A 21,097-nucleotide genomic window follows, 5' to 3' on the forward strand; every position below is an offset into this window, starting at 1 on the left:
GAGTGAGAGGAGGATGGGGAGGGAATTTAAGCTTTGGGAACAGAGATGTAAAAAAACCCAAGAAGTCCAGGGAGTAGTGCAGGATGTGTTTTCGGAAGTGCTCCAGCGTGGTTCGGCCATGGAGCACTTGGAAGGAAGTGGCAGGAGAAGAGTTTGGAAAGGTGGTTGGAGCCAAAGACTCCTCATGTGTAGTGTCAAAAAAGGTATCATTTTTTAATCATGTGTCATTGAAGGGCTGTAACAGCAGAACACAATGATAATATTTACATTTTGAAAGTACATTCTGATAGAAATAGAGTTTTAAGACTTCACCTAGAGAGTACTTAAAAAAACAGATTTCTGGGCCCCACACAGAGCCAACACAGTAAGATTCTTTGATGAGCTTGGCCCAGGAATGAGTATTATATAAATACTTCAGATGATTTCCTTTTTTTCCAACTTTATTGAGATATAATTGACCTATAATATTGTGTGAATTTTGGGTCTACAACATGATGGTTTGGATATACTTATATTGTGAAATGATTACCACAGTGGGGTTAACACCTCCATTACCTCACATAATTATCATTGTGTGTGTGTATGTGTGTGGTGAGAACATTTAAGATCTACTCTCTTACCAATTTTCAGGTATATAATACAGTATTTTTAACTATAGTCATCATGCTGTACATTAGATCCCCAAAACTTATTCACCTTATAACTGGAAGTTTATTCCATTTGACCAACATCTCCCTATTTCCCCACCACCAGCACGTGGCAACCACCATTCTAGTCTATGTTTCTATGAGTTCGACTTTTTTAACATCTACATATAAGACATCATACAGTATTTTTCTTTCTCTGCCTGACTTCTTTCCCTAGCATAATGCTCTCATAGCATTTGCCTGTGTCATCACAGAAGGCAAGATGTCCTTCTTTTTTTATGGATGAGTAATGTTCTGGGGTGTGTGTGTGTGTGTATCCACCACATTTTCTTTATCCATTCATCTTTTGATGGACACTTAGGTTCTTTCCATGTCTTCGCTGATGCCAGTATTATTGCAGTGAACATAGGTTTGCAGATATGTCTTCAAGGTAGTGGTGATTTCCTCTGCTGCAGGGCAACTGTCTGAAACCTGTGTTTATACTTATTTATTTTTATATTTATTTTAAGGGAGAATAGAAGTGATGAGATCTGAGATGCTGAGAGCCCCCATTAGGGAGCTGTCAGGGTCCAGAGGAGAAGCAATGAGGACTTGAACTGGAGCAGTGGCAATGAGGATGGAGAGGAGGGGACAGATCGAGAGCCGCTTCTGAAATAGAAGTGTTGGTAGGATGTTGAAGGCCCTTTGGGTATGGGGGTGAGGAAGGAGCCTGAAGATGACTTGAAGGTACCACTCTGGGTGGCAGTGTGGTGGTGATGATGTGAACCAGGTGGGAATACAGGAGGAATGATAGGCAGAGATTTGGATGCCTGTGTATTGGAAGGTTGATTAGAGGGGTTGCCAGAGGCAATAATGAATTTATTTTAGGGTATCCAATCAAATTTTCCTATTTTTACCAATGAGGAAACTGAGGCTCAGAGTGGTAAAGTGATTAATCTCAGGTTACAAAGCTAGCTGGTTAATAGAAAACCAGACATACTTCCTCTTGTTTTTATGCCTGTCTAGAAGATTCACTGCTTGGTTAAGTGCACTGAGAGCATCTGTATAGTACTAATTATCAAATGAAAATATCATTAAATACACATTATGCTGTGTTGCTTGTATGTATTTTTAGCCAAGTCCATGACACAAATGGGTCAATTTCAGGCAGTTGGGACAGAGGGCCAAGTGTTGATCTCAGAACAACTTCATTTTACTGAGTCTCAGGGAGAGCAATACATTTGTCTAAGGCTGGCCAGTGATTAAAATTGAGAAATACATTTGTTTAAGGTGACCAGTGATTAAAATTAAGACCTGTGTTTTCTGACCCAATCTAGTTACTGCCTTCTGCAGTGAGGTTATCCAAATTGTGACTGCAGCCATTGTCCTTCTTGATTCAGTTGATTGCCACTTAATACCACTCGAAGGTGGAAGCTGAATCATGAGCCACATGCACGTGGCTGTGTGTTTAGAGAGTAAGAGAGGCAGGCGCCTACATGGCGAACCCCGGGGTCATTTCCAGGGCATGCGTCCAGTATGACACTCTTAGTTTAGAAGTTCCTCAAGTACAAAAGACTACATTTGCAGCACAGAACACAGAGCCTGGGCCATATTCACTGCTTGATAAATGTATAGTAAATGAGCGATCTAGCCTCAAGGGTGATTTTTGACCTATGGTCTATTTTTTTTTTATTACAGTAAATTACCTATGATAAATTCATCAGGTCTCTACTTTGCCCATATGTAGGCACTCACTAAAAATCACATGGTTCTCATTCTTTTAATAAGAAACAGCAGAGAGGGCTGTCAGCTGACAGGATGGACAGGATAAAATGTGTGCTAGAAATGCCCTGGTCTGAATGTGACCTCTGGCTGGAATGCCCAAAATACAAATGTTCCAAGTCTGTTGGCCCAGTGACCTCAATAAACAAAGGTCTTTTTTTTCTAGAAACACACTTTTTTATTCCTTGTTTCTCATCTGACACACGCACTCTCACAAACTCAAACGTACACACCCATTTTCTTTTTTAAATTCTCATGCATGTCTTAAACCTATGTATATTGCTTTTTTGCATAGTCTTGAAAATGACCTTTTGCCATATTTTTGAAATGTAAAATCTTTCTTTTTGAGGGCTGCCTCACTCTGCTATGAAAACCTCTGGACAAGTAGATTATTGAATAACCCATGACTTCCCTTCATCTGATTAGTTCCCTGAAAGGGATCATAAGACATCCTTACAAAGCCTAGAGGCCTTCCGAGTCCTGAATGATCACAGAGAGTTCCCTCCTGCCCACCCCATATTCCTGAAATGTCATGGCCACACCACCCTGAATGGTATCAAAGGAGATCACTGTTTTGCATCAGAACACAAAGAAGAAAGAAAAGAAATTTTAAACTCATTAACTCCTTTGGGGAGAAGGCAAGTTTACCTGTGGGCTGTGTTTCATGTGAAGAGTATTATACTCCTTTCTTTCATTGACTGGATGACTGTAAAAATAAAATAAAAAATGGTTCTGTGATATAACCCACGTAAGAAATGTTTTAAGATCATCATGCGCTGGCTCTCACAGAGCCACTGAGCACACAGGCTTACACATGAGGATGGAGCCGTTACCTTCATCCACTTTCACTTAGTGCTTGTGGCTTATGGACCATTTTCTCTTACAATCTGCAATGCTAATGCCAATATGAACAGAACAACCTAGGAAAGAGTTTGGTAGCTTGAATAAAAACTCAGCATCATGAAACCTTGAGCTCCAAGGTAAGCGTCCAGTGTTCTCAGAGTTATCTTGACCTGTATGTTCTTAGATACATGTCAGTTTCAGCATTTTAATTGTTTTTAAGATATGTTGACTAATTGAATACATATCTGACTTTGTTTTAATTTATTTAACTTTATACGACTCTGAACATAAATTCTCAAATCAAAATAAAACTCCTTTGTCTGATCATATACCTCTGGAGGTTTTTGGTTCAGAAAATATAAACCCAGTTTTCATTAGTCCCTGTGTTCAGCAGCTACTGGTGGACAGAGTGGCAAGCAATTGGATTTTGTTCATTTTTGTTAATCAGCTGAAATACTTGTAATTTCTTGTTGTAAACTCTGGTCTGGAACTATGGTTTTACTATCTGTATCATATTATATTTTATAATTTTTAACATGCTGGAGAAAAAGGGGGAAAACTTAAGTACTAGCTAGTTTCAATGTACCGTGCTGGGTGTTTTACACATGTTAATTCATTTCATTCTTATGACAGCCTTTTGAGGCGCATATTATTATTGCCATTTTGCCCATGAGGAAGGCTAAACTTAGAGTGTTTAATAAACTTGTGAAAATTCACTTAGAAAATTGAGAAGCAGAGTGAAATTTATTCCAGGTGATTGTTCTAAAAAAGACCAAACCTCTTCCTTATTTAGGACTGGCATCGACACGTAAATATCTGTTATCTGTTCAATTGAGTTGAATGGGACACTCCTGGTATGAAAGCCTGGAGGACAGCTAGTACAGGACTATGGTTTATTAGTTTAGAATATTCAGTATTGATAAATGACTGGACTCTGTATTCAAAATCTCAGAATCGAATTCCAACTTCCAAAGTTTATTAATCTGTGTAATTTTAACAAGTTATTTAGCCTCACTAAGTCTCAATTTTCTCACTTTAAAATGGGAACAGTAATTGTACCTTTATGATCATTTATGTAAATTACATTTCTGATGGTTAGTAAAGACACAATAAATGCTAGTTCTTATGATTATCCTTAATTAGAGATGACTGTGGCTACCTTTTAAATATACTACATTATTTATTATGTTTATCACTATAATGTATCACCCCACTAAAATGTAATCTCCACGATGACAGGGATTTTCATGTTTTAATCATTGTATCCCATGTATTAATCTCATGTATTGAGAACAGTGTTGTCCAATAGGATATTCTGTGATGATAGAAATGTTAGGTATAGGAGTTGTGTGATGCTGTAGCCACTACCCACATGTGGTTGTTGAATACTTAAAATGTAGCTAACTAGCATGACTGATTTTAAATTTTAATTAGTTTTAATTAAACTTAAGGAGCCATATGTGGCTACTGGGATACTATATTAGCACAGTTCTAGAACATAACATGGTACACAGAAGTTTCAATTAAATACTTGTTAAGTGAGTGAATCCCCTCTAGATTCAAAGATCAAGAACAAAGCTGTATGATTGCGTATTTAGCTCCTTCCTTAAAGATAAGCAATGAAGCACTTTACTAAGTGATCAGCTCTTACCGGAGGCCTCATAAGGTCGCAATATATTTGTTTTATAACTGCAATACGTTTTTGATTTCTGTTTCTTTTCGGTGATAGGTCAAGAAAGATTTGGAAACATGACAAGGGTCTATTACCGAGAAGCCATGGGTGCATTCATTGTCTTCGATGTCACCAGGCCAGCTACATTTGAAGCAGTGACAAAGTGGAAAAATGATTTGGACTCCAAGTTAAGTCTCCCTAATGGCAAACCGGTTTCCGTGGTTTTGTTGGCCAACAAATGTGACCAGGGGAAGGATATGCTCATGAACAATGGCCTCAAGATGGACCAGTTCTGCAAGGAGCATGGCTTCGTAGGATGGTTCGAAACATCAGCAAAGGTAATGTCACCTTAAATGATAAACTTATTGTAGGCAAGACTTACAAAGAAAATGGCATGTAATCATCATCACGATAATAATATGTGTTTGTCTCATGATTTATAGTTCCCAAACTGCTTTAAGTACTTTCTCACCTCAAGCGGTGAGATGGGCGGGGCAGGAACTGTTATCCACAATTTAAGATGATTGTGGCTAAGGGAGCGAAGCATCCTGTACATCATCCTGTTGATAATAGTTAATAAGTGTTTTCGTTTATTGAGTGCTTCTGTGTCAGGCATGTTTTACAAGCTTTTTCTGATTTAATCCTCTTAACAACCCTATTAGGTAAGTATGATTTTAGAATAAATGAAAGAAATGGGCCACACATTCAGTGTTTCTGCCTTATTCATGTATTTGTTAATTGACTCCATCAACATAAAATATGTTCTTCTGTACCAAGAATTGTGCTGTGCCCTAGAAATGAAAAGATGGCGGGAACACAGACTGTGACATTGGCAATACTAGGGTAGTGGAGCGAGAGTAGACAGCAAGTATATATGTGAAGACCATGTGTGGCTTGGCTCTGGTCACTTTCTTGGGTGGCTGAGGGGAAACGGGAAACGGGGAGTGGGGCAGAGCCAGAGCTGGAAGGTGAAGGCTCTGTGGGTGATGAGTGTGTTGTACCTCCCATTAAACCCCGCTGCTCTCTGATTTGTCAGGTATATGATTCTTGCTCTGCTCCCTTTTGTTTTTGTTTGTTTTTTTTGTATCTCATTATCAGAGGAGGGAAAAAACTTTAATGGTAATTTTGAAAGTTAAAAAAATGCATAAATATAAATAAATGTTTTGCTCTATTTTTCTGATATTTTCTGTATGCATAGATGTGTGTGTTTTACATTATTAGGACTGCATTCTACAGTTTTATATCATGATTTTTTCCATTTTTATTTATTTGTGGAATGGGTATTAAGTACTTGTGGAGCGCAGGCACAAGCTAGTTATTTGAGGTTCAGCTATCAATAAAGATAGGCATTGTCTTTGTACAATTTCTAATTATGGAATTCACACTTAGGCAAAAATTGTGAATATTTGTGTGCATTATCAGAGAATGGTTTGAAAATATAACTTGAATGGACATCATTCTGATAGGTTGAGGGGAGACCTCTGACTGGTTTTACACTGGAGAGTAGAATAGTCAGATTTGCCCTGGAGGCTAGGGAAAGATAGATTCCAGGTGGGTAAACCTGGAGACAGAGCGGCATGGTCATTATTTCATTGCTATGGGAAAACCACAAGCCTCTGAACCAAGCTAATGGCTTTGGGGATGGAAAGGAAAACCTGATTTGAGAATATTACTCAAGTGGAAACAGTAGGATTAAGCAGCTGCTTGGATTGGGAGACAATGGAGACGGGGGTGACACTTTCTGTCCTAGTTGGGATTATTTTTGTTTCCACCATTTCAGGCCACGCCTCACTTCCTACCTTCTCTCTGTGCTGTCTCTAGCTGAACTTACATTTAGAAGTTACTTCCCAGTTCCTCGTTTTCCTTCTGAGGGTCTCAGTGCATGTTTCCCCTTTCTTTCCTGTTAAAATTCCTTGTTTCTCTATTTTTTAGGCTGTTTCCTTTTATTTAAGACACAGTATATTTATCATTTTCTGCATCCTGGTTGTCACTGAACCTTTTTGGTTTGCTTGTTTAAAGAATTAATTTTTGTAAAGAGAGACAGGTAGAGCAAAACTCACAGGTGTGATTAAGTTGCAGAAATTTAAGAAAATATTACATTTTGTATGGTCTGATTTTTGGATGTTAGACTGGCTTTTTAAAAAATTCTCCTATCTCTTAGCCGCACCCTCAACTTTACTCCACAGCTCCTGTGTAGTCCTTCAAATTCCTTTCTTTCTCTAGAGTCCCTTTTCAGCCCGGAAGTAGGATTTTGGAGGACCCTTTTTCTCAATTGGTTACTTTATATCTGAAGGGAAAACTAAATGAATGACTTGAATTTAAAGAGGGAGGGGAATCTTCCATTATTTATTCATTAAACAGAAATGATTGAGCACTTGTGATACAGCGGGGACTAGGAACAGAGGTATTTACAAAACTGACTTCATGTATAATCATAACAACAACGAAACATAGGTAAAATATATGGGGTGATGGATAGTGAATAAGTGCTAGCAAGAAAAAAAGAAAAGAAAGGAAGAAGCCTGTGGGTTTGGGGGGGGGGGGTTTGAAATTGCCTGTGGGACTGAGGCTGCCTGGACATCTCCCCCCACGCTGACCATTGCTGTGCTGAACTCTGCTCAGGGTCATTATGCTCATTAACTTAAGGCCCCGCTGACCCTCCATCCTGGATTTCTATATAATCCTCTAAATCTCTGCAAATGTAAACTTGGATGAGAAACTTTGTGCAGAGATAGAGTGGAGGGGGTTCCACAAGCCTAAAGCGCACTCAGCTGTTAATAGAAGCAAAAGGATACAGGCCTCATTGTAAAAGGCAGAACCTGCAGCCAACATTTCTCTTTCCCCAGACATGCTGCCATTGGAGCTGCCCTTCTGAAGATCTCACTAGTGAAAGCAGCTCCCCAGTGCCAGGTTGGTGTTCACAGCGGACGCCTGGAAGCTCAGGGGTGATACGGCAGCATTGGCCTGCTGGAGTGTCCGCGTTCAGAACGGCCTTTTTTAAAGCATCTCACAAAGCTCTGCCTGCTTTCTGAGGATAGTGTTACTGCATTTACAAAACGGAGGCCCAGGTCACACTGTTGGCCTGAAACAGATGGCATTTGGAGACAGCTACCGATTCATTCTTTGATTACAGTTGGGGTCAGGAACATTTGCCATAGAGACCTTTCTCTTAGAAAGTGAATCTGCCAACAGTTAGAGTCCTTGAATGACGTCATAGGCAGTCTGATGATAAACATCTGATTTCCTTTTTTCTGCCTCTGAAATGTCTAACAAGCCAAAGGCAGAAACCCTGTGGGTATCACCCTCGCCTTTTCCGTCTCTGGAGCTGAAACTAGCAGGGTGAGTTTGTCATTGAGACCAGCCTCCATCTTACCGCTGACCCCATCGCCCAGGCAAATTGACCCTCTTGCTCTTCAACCTTCTGGAGGAACTTTCCATGAGAGCCTTCATGCCCTGTGCTGTTGCTGGAACAATCCTGGTAGCTTCTGTCTGTGAACTGAGAGAGAAGAAAGGAAAATTAAATATATGCTAGCATCTCTGATTTTTTACTTCATGTCTTCCAATATTAAAACCAAAGGAAAGAGCCCTGGCCAGCATGGTGCAGTGGTTAGTGTCAGCCTGCACACTGGAGGGTCTCGGCTTCAATTCCAGGTCAAGGGCACGTACCTGGGTTGCAGGTTTGATCCCCATTTGGGGCGTGTGCGGGAGGCAACTGATGGGTGTTTCTCTTTCTCTCTCTTTGTTCCTCTCTCTCTAAAAATCAATAAAAACATATCATCAGGTAAGGATTAAAAAAAATTGTCATGGTCACCCTATAGATCAGGAGCTCCAATACATTACTCTGTCCACATCACACCTGAGCTCTACTAATGGCTATTTTATGCATCCTTATGCCCAAGCCCAGTCTTTACAATACGCTTCGGTAGATTTGTCTTTTTAGAATGAGAGCCTGGCCTGCCTTTGTCAGTGCATCCCCAAAGTTGTGATTCCTGTCTTATGGGCCCATCTCAGTGACTGATGGGGCTCCGCTATCTGCTGACTCATTTACCTGCTGCATTCTTGGTGCTCATTGCTGGAATCTCTACCAGCTGCTCCTTTTAGATTCACTCTGACTGTAGCCACCCACCTCCTAGGGTTGCTTTGAGCAAGAAGTGACATAATATATATGGTGTCCCTGGATGTGTTATGTTTGATCCCACACAGACACGCACCTTCATCATCACTGTCATCCCTATTATGTGTTTCCACAGCCCACCCGCTGGCCTGGGTGTCACCATCTGTGTGTGGCTCTGAGGTGCACAGCACCTGCACTCGGCACAAGGGTCTGTTTCTGTATATCAGCCCTTTCCAGGTTGCTCCATCCAGCTCTTCTGATGCAGTGATTGGTGTGTGACTGTGTTCAGGAACAGGACACCAGGAGAACACCAGTGTAGATGGGAAATAACGGAACAAGCATTATTCGTCCTCTTGTGGGTCAGGAACCAAACTCACAGAAAGAAAAACTCTCCTGGCCCCTCCTCCTCTGCCCTCCTCCTGGCAGATTTCCTTGGCTTCTTTTGTCCTACTTAAAGTGACTTTTTAGGCCCACCCTCTTCTCAGAATGTTCTAAGATCAATGGGTGCCTAGGAAGAAGCTTTCTTCAAATTTTGCTCAGTTTGAGTCTCTTCCCTGAAGCTAAAAAGAATGTTGATGTTCTGCAGAGAGAAGGAAGACATATGTCCAGTCGTGTTCTCTACAGGAAGTTAGTTTTTCAGGGGGAAGAGTAGGTGTTTTGCAGGGTAGTGGAAATCTTTCATGTGTTTTGGCTTTTCAGCAACTATTAAATACATTTGCTATCTTTGGGGAACTTCTAGCCATTCAGGCTCACTTCCCCAGAAAGAACCCATTAAACTCTCTTCCTATGCTTTCTAGATTCCACCAAGCATATTGATCCAGAAGTAAGCAACTAGAGGAAAAAGGTGCAATGCAGAATCCATTTTTTCTAGGCAGGGCAGTGGCAGAGCAGGCCTCCATCCTTGGTAGACAGCAGAGTTTTCAGGGTCTTGTGCTTGACACAAAAAACAGGATCCCTGGTGGCCCCAGGAAGAGTTGTATTCAGGTGAGTTTCTCAGAGATTTGCAGATTATAGGACCTATTCCTGCTCAGTGGTGGCTGTAGCCATGTCCTCATCAGACCTGTTCTATGTGGGGTTTAAGTTTCTAGAAGCCTATTTCTCTATACTACTGAATAATTCTGGAAGCTACCCAACATCCTTGAATAAACTACTTCATTATCAGCTTCTATATCTTACAACTAAGAACCTGGATTCATATACATTGTCAAATACATTTGAGAAAACCAATTTAACCAAATTCTTCTCTCGCTGCAGGACTTCTCAGGACGTTGACATTGTAATGTGCATTCAGAATCTGCAGTACTAACAGTGGCTCTGTTTCTTGCCATTTGCTATATGTTAGCTTTGTGCGAAGATTTTTATGTGTATGAGCTCATTCAGTCATTAGCAGGATCTTATAAAGTAGGCATTATTTTCATTACTATTTAAGAAAAAAGCAGTTGAGACTTAGGTGCTATATTAATTAGGTTACTACCTATTTTTTTTTTTTTTATTCTAACGTACTTTTTGTTCCTTTATATATTAATATTTTAAAATCAAGATATGTCCTATGTCAGTGTGGATTTTTGAAATGATGGTGTGTCATACACATAATGGCTTTTTCACTATCTCCTCCAAAAGGGGACTACACCGTGCAGCAGTTCCTAAATGTTTTTGGCCACATAGAACACTTAACAGAACAGTGGAACACATTTAGGACATGCTGGCTTAAAATTTTCATGTGGAGGAAAAATTCTCTGTGTTTTATTGAGTTTACTGAGCTTTTATTATTATCATTATTTTTAAATTGCTCTGCAAAGCTGAAATATGCAGCAGTTAAGAAGTGGCTAGTTTTCTGGTAGCTGCTCTAAGAGAAGTATCACACATCATTTCTTTTTATAGGCTTCTAAGGAAATGTGCACTTATACATAAAGTATTTATACAAACTGGAAATGTATAGATAATTACACTTGGGTATGAGTAGATAGTTATTCTAATTCATTTTTTAATGGATTGAGTATAGAACATCATTTTTTAAAAATCTATTTTTAAGTTGGGTAGTAGATGATCTCTGATTATTCCCATTTTTCAACTATCAAACCAATGAAAAAATTCTCGACCATCACTGATGGATTCATTGATTCAACACAATTTGTATTAAATTACTGACTGTCCAGGTCTGCACTCTGAACAATGTATACTGAGCCCTTTCTGAGTTCAGAGCATGCTATTAGGTGCCGGTTCTTATTCTTAAAATGTCTTCTTGTTAAAACTCCCTATGGGAAATAGGTATTCCAAGTTTTAGGTACCCATCTCCAAAGAATTTATAAGGTTGTACAATGTGCCTCCGCTGACTTAATTGGTCACAGCACATTTAACCCTGCATTTTTCGCTGATCTGATCAGAGCTGGTTGAACTTAGGGACATAAAAGAAAGGGCTCAATCTGAGATCTAAAATCAGCAAAGGTAAGGAGGCATCGTTCAAAGGAAATGTTTAATAGTCACGATCATGTACTAGCCTGTAGCATAGCTCTTTGAATCGTTGCTCTGACAGATTCTTAATGTCCTACATGAAAAACAGAATAGTTCCTTGAAGTTGAGAGTAGCTTAAGTACAAGAGTCTCAAACTCAAGCTACTCATTTGCTTAAGAATCACTAAAAATTAATAATAACATTTAAATTTTTATCTTTAGTTAATTAGTTCTCCAGAGGTTGTCTAGGTCTATGCGTATAATTTACTGGATAATCTGAAATCCAACTGCAACTAAGACATTGTAGGGAAATAGAAATGGACTCTCAGAGGATATAACCATAGCTCCCTATTATATTTATTTCTGTAAAAATCTTTTAAGGAAAAGATCCATGTGCCTGTCTTCTGAATTTCAAAGTAGGAAGATGCTCCTCAGGCCCTATTCTATCTTGAGCTTAATCCGAAGCCGAGATGAGCTATGCGGAAAGTGTAGGCGATGGAAGATGGAAAAAGCAGGTAGAGCCCTAGTTCCTTTGGGAAGGAAAACATTGCCTGCGTGCAGCTGGGTGCCGACCACACTGAATGTGGTCCCCAGTCTTCATGTAGACCATGTCTCCATTCTCAGATCCAGGGAACGGTTACAACCAGATTCTTCCCTCCTGAATCCCCCTCTCTAGCCATGACTTTTTTCTCAAACTTCAAGTTTCCATGTTTCTTTGGATATCACCCAGACAACTCTTCATACCTATGTCTGAAACTGACTGTATCAGCTCTTCTGCAGATCAGAGCCTCTGGTTTGGAGCTGTCACATCCACCCAGCCATCCAAGCCATGCCCCTGTACACAGTCACTCATCCTTAAGCTCCTTGTTCCTGACCTTGGAAATCCCAGCCGTTCTCCGCCTCCCCAGGCCTGCCTCTGGCTACTCTGTGCTTCTGTTTATCTTCCAGCGACACTAACCTATTCACTTCTTTATTTTCTCCCTGCCTGGAACACGCTTCCTTCCGCTGTTCACCTGCCTCTTACTCTGCCTTCGTGACTTGGCTCAAGCATCACCTGTCGCTGACTGTCAGGCGGGCAGTCTGTCCTGTCTCTTACCACAGTTCCGTTCAACTTTTCTTGATGGGCCTGAGCCCTGCACTGGGCTGTGAAATCCTCCTTGTCTTCTACACAGTGGCTCGCACACGGAGGGTGATCACTTAGTCGCTGTTTATTGGATGCAACAGAATTGTTTGTTGCGCTGCTTCTCAAGGACTCGTTCAGAAGATTCTTTTACTGTGTTATTCTTTTTCCTGCCCTTCGAGGGAGCATTTCCATACTTAGAGAGCTGTGTAGAAGCAGAAAAATTAATTGACTGCTGTATTTCCCAGGAGGACTCCACATTATGTAACTCCTTTCATCCAGAAATCTCTAGACACTTTACACAGCAGGGATTGTAGTGCCACACAGCGCACTGGGGGGAGTAGAGAAGAAAAATTAAGATGAGGGAACAGCCCCCCTTAATTCCTTGCACCCTGGGCTGGAAACTGCGGAATTCTTTGGTTGGTAATGGTGTGTAGCATCCTGCAGACCCTACCATTAGCTTGTGGATCTTATTATCTCACTGATTCCTCCTTCACAACCCAGAACCAGAATTTAGCAGTTTTCTGCTCACTGAAACTCTCATAATTGTGTTTGACACGTATCTATCATTTGTTTCAGCTGCTGTCATTTGAGCCAAACACAATGACTATCATATTTGTCTCTCTCTTTTTTTTCTTTTTTTTTTTTACTAATAATGAAATGGAGAGACATTTTATTGACTTGTATTGGAGAAACCAGGCCTAGACTTCAGATCTAGTCCAGAGCTCTGTCCAATGAACAGAGTTGTGATTCTTGCACAGAGTTGTACATCAGGAACACCCGAGGAGCTTGTTAAAATTTAAGACACCTCGACCCTACTCTTAGAGATGCCTGTAGGGGCATAGAATGTATGATTTTGGAAAACAGTTTTTTGGTGATTTTCATATGCACACTGGTTAAGATGCATTGTGTTACACTTCATTCATTCATTCATTCATTCATTCATTCATTCATTCCTGAAGTGTTCCTTGAATAACTGCTATTTTTCAGGTAGTATTCAGGTAGGCACTTTTCTAAGCTCTGGGGCACTGACGATAAAGGGCATCGTTTCTTCCCATTAAGAAGTTCCCAGTCTCCTGGAAGAAAACTGACATAAATGAATATTTATAATATAGTATGAAGTTCCATAAAAACTGCTGGCCTCTATGAGAGCCCTCGAAGGAGAAGCTGTTATCTTCTTAATGTTTGATCATCTCTTTACCCGTGGTAATCTGAAATTCCACAATCCTATGCTCTGTGTGAACCTTTGCTTGTTAATTGTGCTGGGCCCTCTGTGAGCTCTTTCAGCTTATGTTCTGAGAAATATTCCTTTGGCAGTTTTCTCCCCTTTATTTTTTTTTGTTCTTTCTTTCTGGAACTCCTGGTTTGGTGTAACCTCCTGAATTAAGTCTGCACCTTCTATGCTTTTTCTCCCCTCATATTTTCAGCACTTTGCAATTTTCATTTCATTTTTTACATTTCTTTGGGTTATTTTCCAATCTTTTATTATAATTTTTAATTTCAGCAATCATACTTTTAATTTGAAGAGCTTTCCGATTCCAATTATTCTTTTTCATAGAATCCTGTTTTCAGTTAAGAATGTAATTACTTGTGTTTGTGAAGATACCAATTAGTCTCCTAAAGTGTTTTTTGTCTCTTGCATTAGATATTTCATTAGAGTTGTTCTTACAGTTCATTTTGTTCCTCTATTTTATGTAGATCGTTCCCATTAAACATGCGATGATCCCTGGCAGAACATTCATTTATTAGGAACTAGACCATCAAAAGCAGATACTAAGCTCTGTGTGTACAGTAGGCCTGTTGTTTAGGGGCCGTGTCGATTGCCGATTAGTGGATTTCACTTTAGGTTGGTGGTCCGGGAGGACTCCCAGATGTCGGCTGTTGGAGGTCTTTTTCCTACAGAAATCTCTCCTGGGAGGGGGGAAGATGCCAGGGCTCTGTGACGGGGAGGGGTAGCCGGCTGCCGTATTGGCAGGCTTTCAGTTGACACATTTTTCAGGCCCACACCACCTACATAGGAAAATTTTTGGTGTCTCTTGAGTCTCAAGTTTCTGTTCTTTGCTTATTCAGAGGATAAGCCAGTACTTGCCTAGAGGCGTAGATGCCTCGCTGCTGGTGGTCTACATGGAAGAACCGGACAAGGTGCTGTTGACATTCTCTGCTCTGACCTTGACCCGGCCCCCTGATTTCAGCCACTCTCAATACATGAGTCTTGGATCCTGGGGGAATAATTACTGAGCTTTCTTACTGTCCATATCTCCCTTTACACAGCTTTTAGACCGTGCTGTGTACACACCAGGAAACCCACTGCTATCCTCCATTACTTTCAGATTTCTAAAAATGTGTTGAAATCTCTTGAATGCTGATGCACATTTTCTCATTATTTTCATTCTTGAGACTCTATTTGAAGTGTTTAGTTTCTTGGAAATCATTTTTGAGTTTTGGTAAGAAAAGAAAAATGCATTTCCTCAGTCTGTCATGATTAGCTAGAAGGTGGCCATGCCCTTTGACCTTTTATCGATTGTCTCCTTTATTTCTGACTCAATCTTAGTTATTATATAGTTTAATTATTACAGTTTCTTTTAAAAGTCGAGTTATTTTATCCTCATTTTATAATGTGGAATCCAAAGTACAGCAGGATGCAAGTAACTTGCTCAAAGTCAAAATTAGTGAGTGTCGGAACTAAGGTTTTAAACTCAGGTCTGATTGATTCTGCATCTACCTGGTGCTTTCTATCTCAGCTTCTATTTTATTTTATTATTATTATTTTTTTAATCTGCACGGAGGATATGTTTTTTTAATTGATTTTAGAGAGAGAGGAAGGGAAAGAGAGAGAAAAACATTGATGTGAGAGAGAAACATTCATCGGTTGCCTTCTGTATGTGCCCCAACCAGGGATCGAGCCCACAACTTAGGTATGTGCCTTGACCGGGAATCAAACCTGAAACCGTTTGGTGTACAGGATAATCTCCAACCAACCAAGCCACTTCGCCAAGGCTCAGCTTCTATTTCTAAAAGAAAAAAAAAATAGGCAAGGCTCTGTCTCTGTTAGGACCACTGCCAGAACCTTCCAGGAAGGGTTGCTTCCTTGTTTCAGGAGAGGGTTTGTTACTAACATGCTTAACTTCTCCCTTCCTCTGTTATTTCATATTTTTCAGTATTGATTTGTTTGTCCCCAGCTTTGTGGTCTGTTACCTTCTTTAATGTGTCTTGTTTGCCATCTTTGAAGCACCCTTAGATGTATGGGTGACAGCCTTGCTCTCCCAACGTCTTCTATTTCATCTCCGTCTGCTTCACTGACTAGTGAGGTATTGATTCCTTGGGGGAGCATGCAGGGATTGGGGAAAAATCAATATCCCATTAGACATAAGTAAGAAGCCAGCAGCAGCAGCTCTTGAGCAGCTCTTCACCAACCTAACATGTTGGGGTACTGTTTATAATTTTTTATTTTATTTTAGAGAGAGAGAGGAAAGGAGAGGGAGAGAGAAATGTTGATGAAAGAGAAACATCAGTCGGCTGCCTCTTGCACACCCCTTTTTGGGGATCAAGCCTGCAACCCAGGCATGTGCCCTGATCTGGAATGGAACCAGCAGCCTCTAGGTGCATGGGGATGACTCCCAGGTAACAGCCACACCAGCCAGGGCAAGTGGTTCTGTTTAAAAACTAGGTTAGCCAGACATGTCCAGGGATATTCTGAGTTGATTAGATTGTCCTAGGAGTATTTTGGAAAAAGCCAACGAGAGAAAACTCAAGAGTTGTAAATCCATTTCCTTGAACTAAATGAAGTAAAGTCATCTTTTGAGAATAATTTTGCCCATCAAAAATTGCTCTGGAGAAAGGAAGTTCTTGGTTGAGAACTTGTATAACTCTTGGTCATTTCGAATGTTCTAGTGCAGGTACAATCTTTGAGAACCACAGGGAGTCTTTTAGCTTTCATGTTTCCCAGGGTCCCAAAATAAAGAGAGGGTGTCAGCAACGGGGTGCCTAGCATTACCCATGTAATATGAAAGTCTAAAGAGGTCTAATGTTACCATAGTAATAGAAACCCCATACTTAACCCCCAAATTATCATGCTATAATATCTTCTACCATTGCATGGAAACACAGGAAAATCATATGTGCATAGTAGTTCAGAATTATCTCATGATCTAACTACTTGTTTTATAGTTTTATTCATTCATTCTTCAATAATCATGGAGCACCTCACCTCTATGTGACAGGCACTGTTTTAGGCACCAGGACTATACCAGTTGACAAACAGACAAAAATCCCTGCTTTTTGGAGCTTGCATTGTAGTGGATAAGACAGGTAATCAAAAGATAAATATAAGCAATATATAGTTTGTCAGATGACCTAAGTGCTAGGGAGAAAATTAAAGAAGGGAAGATGTCTAGAGCTTGTGTGGCATATAGGGGTGGGATGTAAGGGTGCAGTTCAAAAAGAGGAGAGCAGTTTTAGACAACTGACCAGGGAAGGTCTTACGGTGAAGGTGCTTTATTTTTAAATTTAAGATTTGAGGAAGGGACAGTATTGAGCCATATCGATTCCTGGGAGGGGAATGGTCCAGAGAGCGTATGTAGCATGTGCAGAGGCCCTGTAGCAGGAACTGAGAGCTGGGCTTGAATAGAATGATAAAGATGAGGTCAGGGAGGTAGATAATGGGGTCATGTTGAGTCTTTAGAGCATTGTAGCAACTTTAGGTTTTGCTTTGAGTGAGATAGGAAGACATTGGGTCTGATCAGCGATGTGATACAATTGTATTTAAACAATCATGCTGGCAGTTATGTTGAGCCTGAAATATATGGGGGAAGGTTGGAAACAGATCAGCTAGGACTCTATTGCACTAAGAAAGAGGAATTGTGGTATCTTAGTCAAACTCTACGTGTATTTTTGAACATATAGCAGAGAAGATTTCCTGACAATTTGGGTAAAGATAATGAGAGGAAGGTAGGATTTGGGGATGGCTCCACAGTGTTTGGCCTGAGCAACTGGAACAATAGTGTTGAAGTTCTCTGAGGTAGGGGTCCTGAGATGTAAAGGGGTCAATGGAGAGACATACAATGCTCAGTTTTGTATACAGTAGTCCCCCCCTATCTGCAGGGGATATGTTTCGAGACCCCCATTGGATACCTGAAACTGGGGGTAGTACTGAACCCTACATATGTATTTTTTCCCTATAATACATACCTGTGATAGTTAAATTTTTAAATCAGGCATAGTAAATGGTTAACAACAATAATAATGAAATAGAACAATTATAACAATATACTGTAATAAAAGTTTTGCGAGCGTGGGCTGTCTCTCTCAAATATCTTATACTGTACTGACTCTTCTTGTGATGATGAGAGATGATACTGTGTCTACCTGAGGAACTGAAGTGAGGTGAATGACATAGGTGTTGTGGTGAAGTGTTAGGCTATTATAAGTGTTACCTGAACACAAACACTGTGATACCATGACAGTCATCTGATAACCAAGACAGCTACTATGTGACTAATAGGTGGGTGGGGTATACACCTTGGATAAGCTGAACAAAGAGATGAATCATGTGAGTGAGACAATGAAAGATTTCACCACACTACTCAGAAAGGCTTGCAAATGAAAACTTATGAAATGTTTATTTATGGAAGTTTCCATTTCATGTTTTTGGACCATGATTAACTGCAGGTCACTGGAACCATGGAAAGTGAAACCACGGGTAAGCGGGGGACTACTGTCGTGTTAAAATTTAGAAAGCAACTATGAGCATATGGCAGGTAGGTAGGTGATTGTGCTTGTGGAGTTCAGGAGAAAAGTCCAGCTGCAGGTAAGAGGATCGAGGACTGAGCCCTGGGCACTCCCACATCTAGACGAGAAAATGAGGCCACAGGGAGGGGAGGTAGCAGAGGCCACAGGTATTTTGACTTAATCCAAACTTCTGATAAAAATGAAGTCAGTTCCCGTCTGAGGTGTGAGCTCTGTGCCACTTCCTTAGAAACTACTCCTCCTGTTTAATGTAATTAAATAATTAGTAGTCCTCAGCCACCATTTGAGCCAATTAAATGTACCCATTTTACTTTGGAGCCAACCCATACCCACTCTGTCCACAGGACACTGTGAGGGGCATTACATGAACGATAAGGTGTGAAAGGTAGTCTCCTGATAGCTCGACCCAAAATCTTTATTACAAGAGCAAATGAAGTTAGTTTGTTGTGTTAGCTCTGCTTTCCCTGTGTCACTGTTAACCTTGCGCCATATTTTTTAAGCATTAGTCTGTTCCTCCATGATGATATTTCTGCTCTGAATAAACCCCATTACTATCATTTTCTGCCTGTAGCATTTTCTCCCAGCATGTCTTTATACTTGGTTTGGATGAGCTCGGACCACCCTTGTTGAATCTGTTCTGAGTTCACTTCTCTTCTCCCTCTATCTTTGGGATATGTTATTTTTAAACCTGATCTTACCTGAGATATTCCTGTAGTCAAGCTGCATTCTCTTAGATCTCTTTGCTCTCTCTTCTTTCCTGGATTACTCGTGCTTGTATAGTTAGAATTTCTGTATCTGAGCTTCCTGCCCTTTTTTTTCTCCAGACTCAATCTTAACGATTTTATTTTCATCTGTGAGAAAAAACTCAATAATTTTTCATTCATTCTTACATAGTTCTATTTTACAGTTCATGAAATATTTATATACGTATAAATTTCATATACCTGTTGACTGGGCTTGAGGGGGTAAGAGAAAGACGTTAGGACTTCTTAAACTATTCATGGTTCAAAATTAATCACTCTGGTTTTCTTTTTTCCCCACCTTTGGATGTGAATATTAACACAATATATATGACTTAGGAATAACTTCGAAAATAACCAGAATTCTAAAATAGAAGATTAAAATGATCTGTAATCAAATCACCAATTGATTTTACTAACATTTTAGTCTGTTTCCTTCTAATTAGGAATATGTGTATGTTTTAAAGAACTTCATCCTATTCCTTTTAAGCTATATTTATTATTAAAGTGTCAGCCTATTGAACTGGCTTACTACCTTAAACACCTATAGATATATATGCATGATACCAGCAGAAGGGGGAAGAGAGAAGTAGTAAAAGGTACCCATGATAAGCAAGAAAAGCTAAGCTGTCTTCTAAATATTTTATAATGCAAGAAAGTATGCAATACATCTTAAATGGTTCGCAGGAACAAAATTAAGATTTTTAAAGTTTATGTTTGAAGCAGAAGGGTCCTTTATCTGGCAAAGTTATTGTCCTTTTGAATCTCAATTAGGTAGACTTCTGTAAAAACAACCAGAAAATCAGAACTGAAGTTAAGTCTTAAGCTCCAAGAAGCCTCTTTTATTTCTTTCTTTACCCCAGAAAAATTTATTAAGCAATTATTTTATGCCTTTCTAAAGAAACACTTTTTTTCAGATCACTTCTGTTGCAACTTTGCTTTTCTCTTTTTGCATGTTGACTAAAAGAGCTAGAACTGTCCACTTATTCTGCATGTGTTAAAGTCATCAGATGCCAGTAGATATATATCTGTTTATAATGCACAACTCTATGAAAAATACTTTTCTGTCTCTTTTTAAAATCATAAGTTGTTAATGTCTGCCTAAATGTAAATACATACATCTACACTAGCGTAGATGATTGCGAATGTCCATAAAGCAATAAAGTAAATACAACTGAGGGTTTCTTGATTTTGCAAAGATTTCTCCATGGCCAGTTTTGTGCTCCTACCCTTTCAGCTCCCCCCACAGGTTGTCCAAATGGAAGGTACCCTCTCCCACGTGCTCTGTCTCTCAAGCCATAGTGATAACCTAAGCGGGGCCCTTCTCTGGTACCACTCTCCTGGACTCAGAGTTGCTTTAGTCTCCAGCGTGAACATGTGACTGAAGCCAGACTCATCGGATTTCTCCAACCCAGTTTGAGGGTCAGAGGCCTTTTCACTTGGTTGGCAAAGCTGTGAGAATGTAATTCAGAGGCTGCTGGCAGCTGTCTCCCTCTTTATAGGCAAAAAGCAAAAGGGAAGCTGACCTGATGGTGTTTCAGAGTCTAATTTTATTTCCTAAGTTTCTTGGAATGGCCTGAATCTTTCAGCCATTCCATCACTCCTGGGAGCTACCCTCCAGATGACCTAGGCAGTTCAGTGGGTTTCTGATTTTTGCAACTAACAAGTTATGGCTAATCATGTTGATAGAGGGCACTTGCAGTAATAAATGATTGCCTAAATAAACGTCTTATACTTACTCTCAATGTGAGAAATCTTTCCCATTAAGGGAGCATTATTCTCAGAACTCCCACAGGTTTAACTACATTAGTCGAGGGCTGGAGATAGTCTCAAGAGTCACCTTTAATCCCGTTTGGCAACAGGCAGAGTTTAAATTCTGTCCTCTCACAATTGATGAAACTGATGCCAGAGAGAGGACTTGACCTGTTTATAGTGACTAAGCTGGTTTGTAGCTACATCGGGGCTAGGACCCACATCTATTAATTCTCTGTCTAAAGTTGTCCTG

At 40.1% G+C, this 21,097-nt stretch overlaps 1 protein-coding gene across 1 annotated transcript in view; it reads left to right on the forward strand.

Moving 5' to 3' along the window:
• Positions 1 to 21,097, forward strand: part of RAB38 (RAB38, member RAS oncogene family) — a 45,171-nt gene that overhangs the window by 14,316 nt on the left and 9,758 nt on the right. The window contains exon 2 of the mRNA XM_081154298.1: positions 4,981 to 5,261. Coding sequence (XP_081010424.1) covers positions 4,981 to 5,261 — 281 coding nt within the window. The remainder of the gene's footprint in view (positions 1 to 4,980; positions 5,262 to 21,097) is intronic.

The sequence above is a fragment of the Miniopterus schreibersii genome (genome assembly GCF_964146895.1).
Source record: "Miniopterus schreibersii genome assembly, chromosome: 12".
NCBI classification, from domain to species: domain Eukaryota; kingdom Metazoa; phylum Chordata; class Mammalia; order Chiroptera; family Miniopteridae; genus Miniopterus; species Miniopterus schreibersii.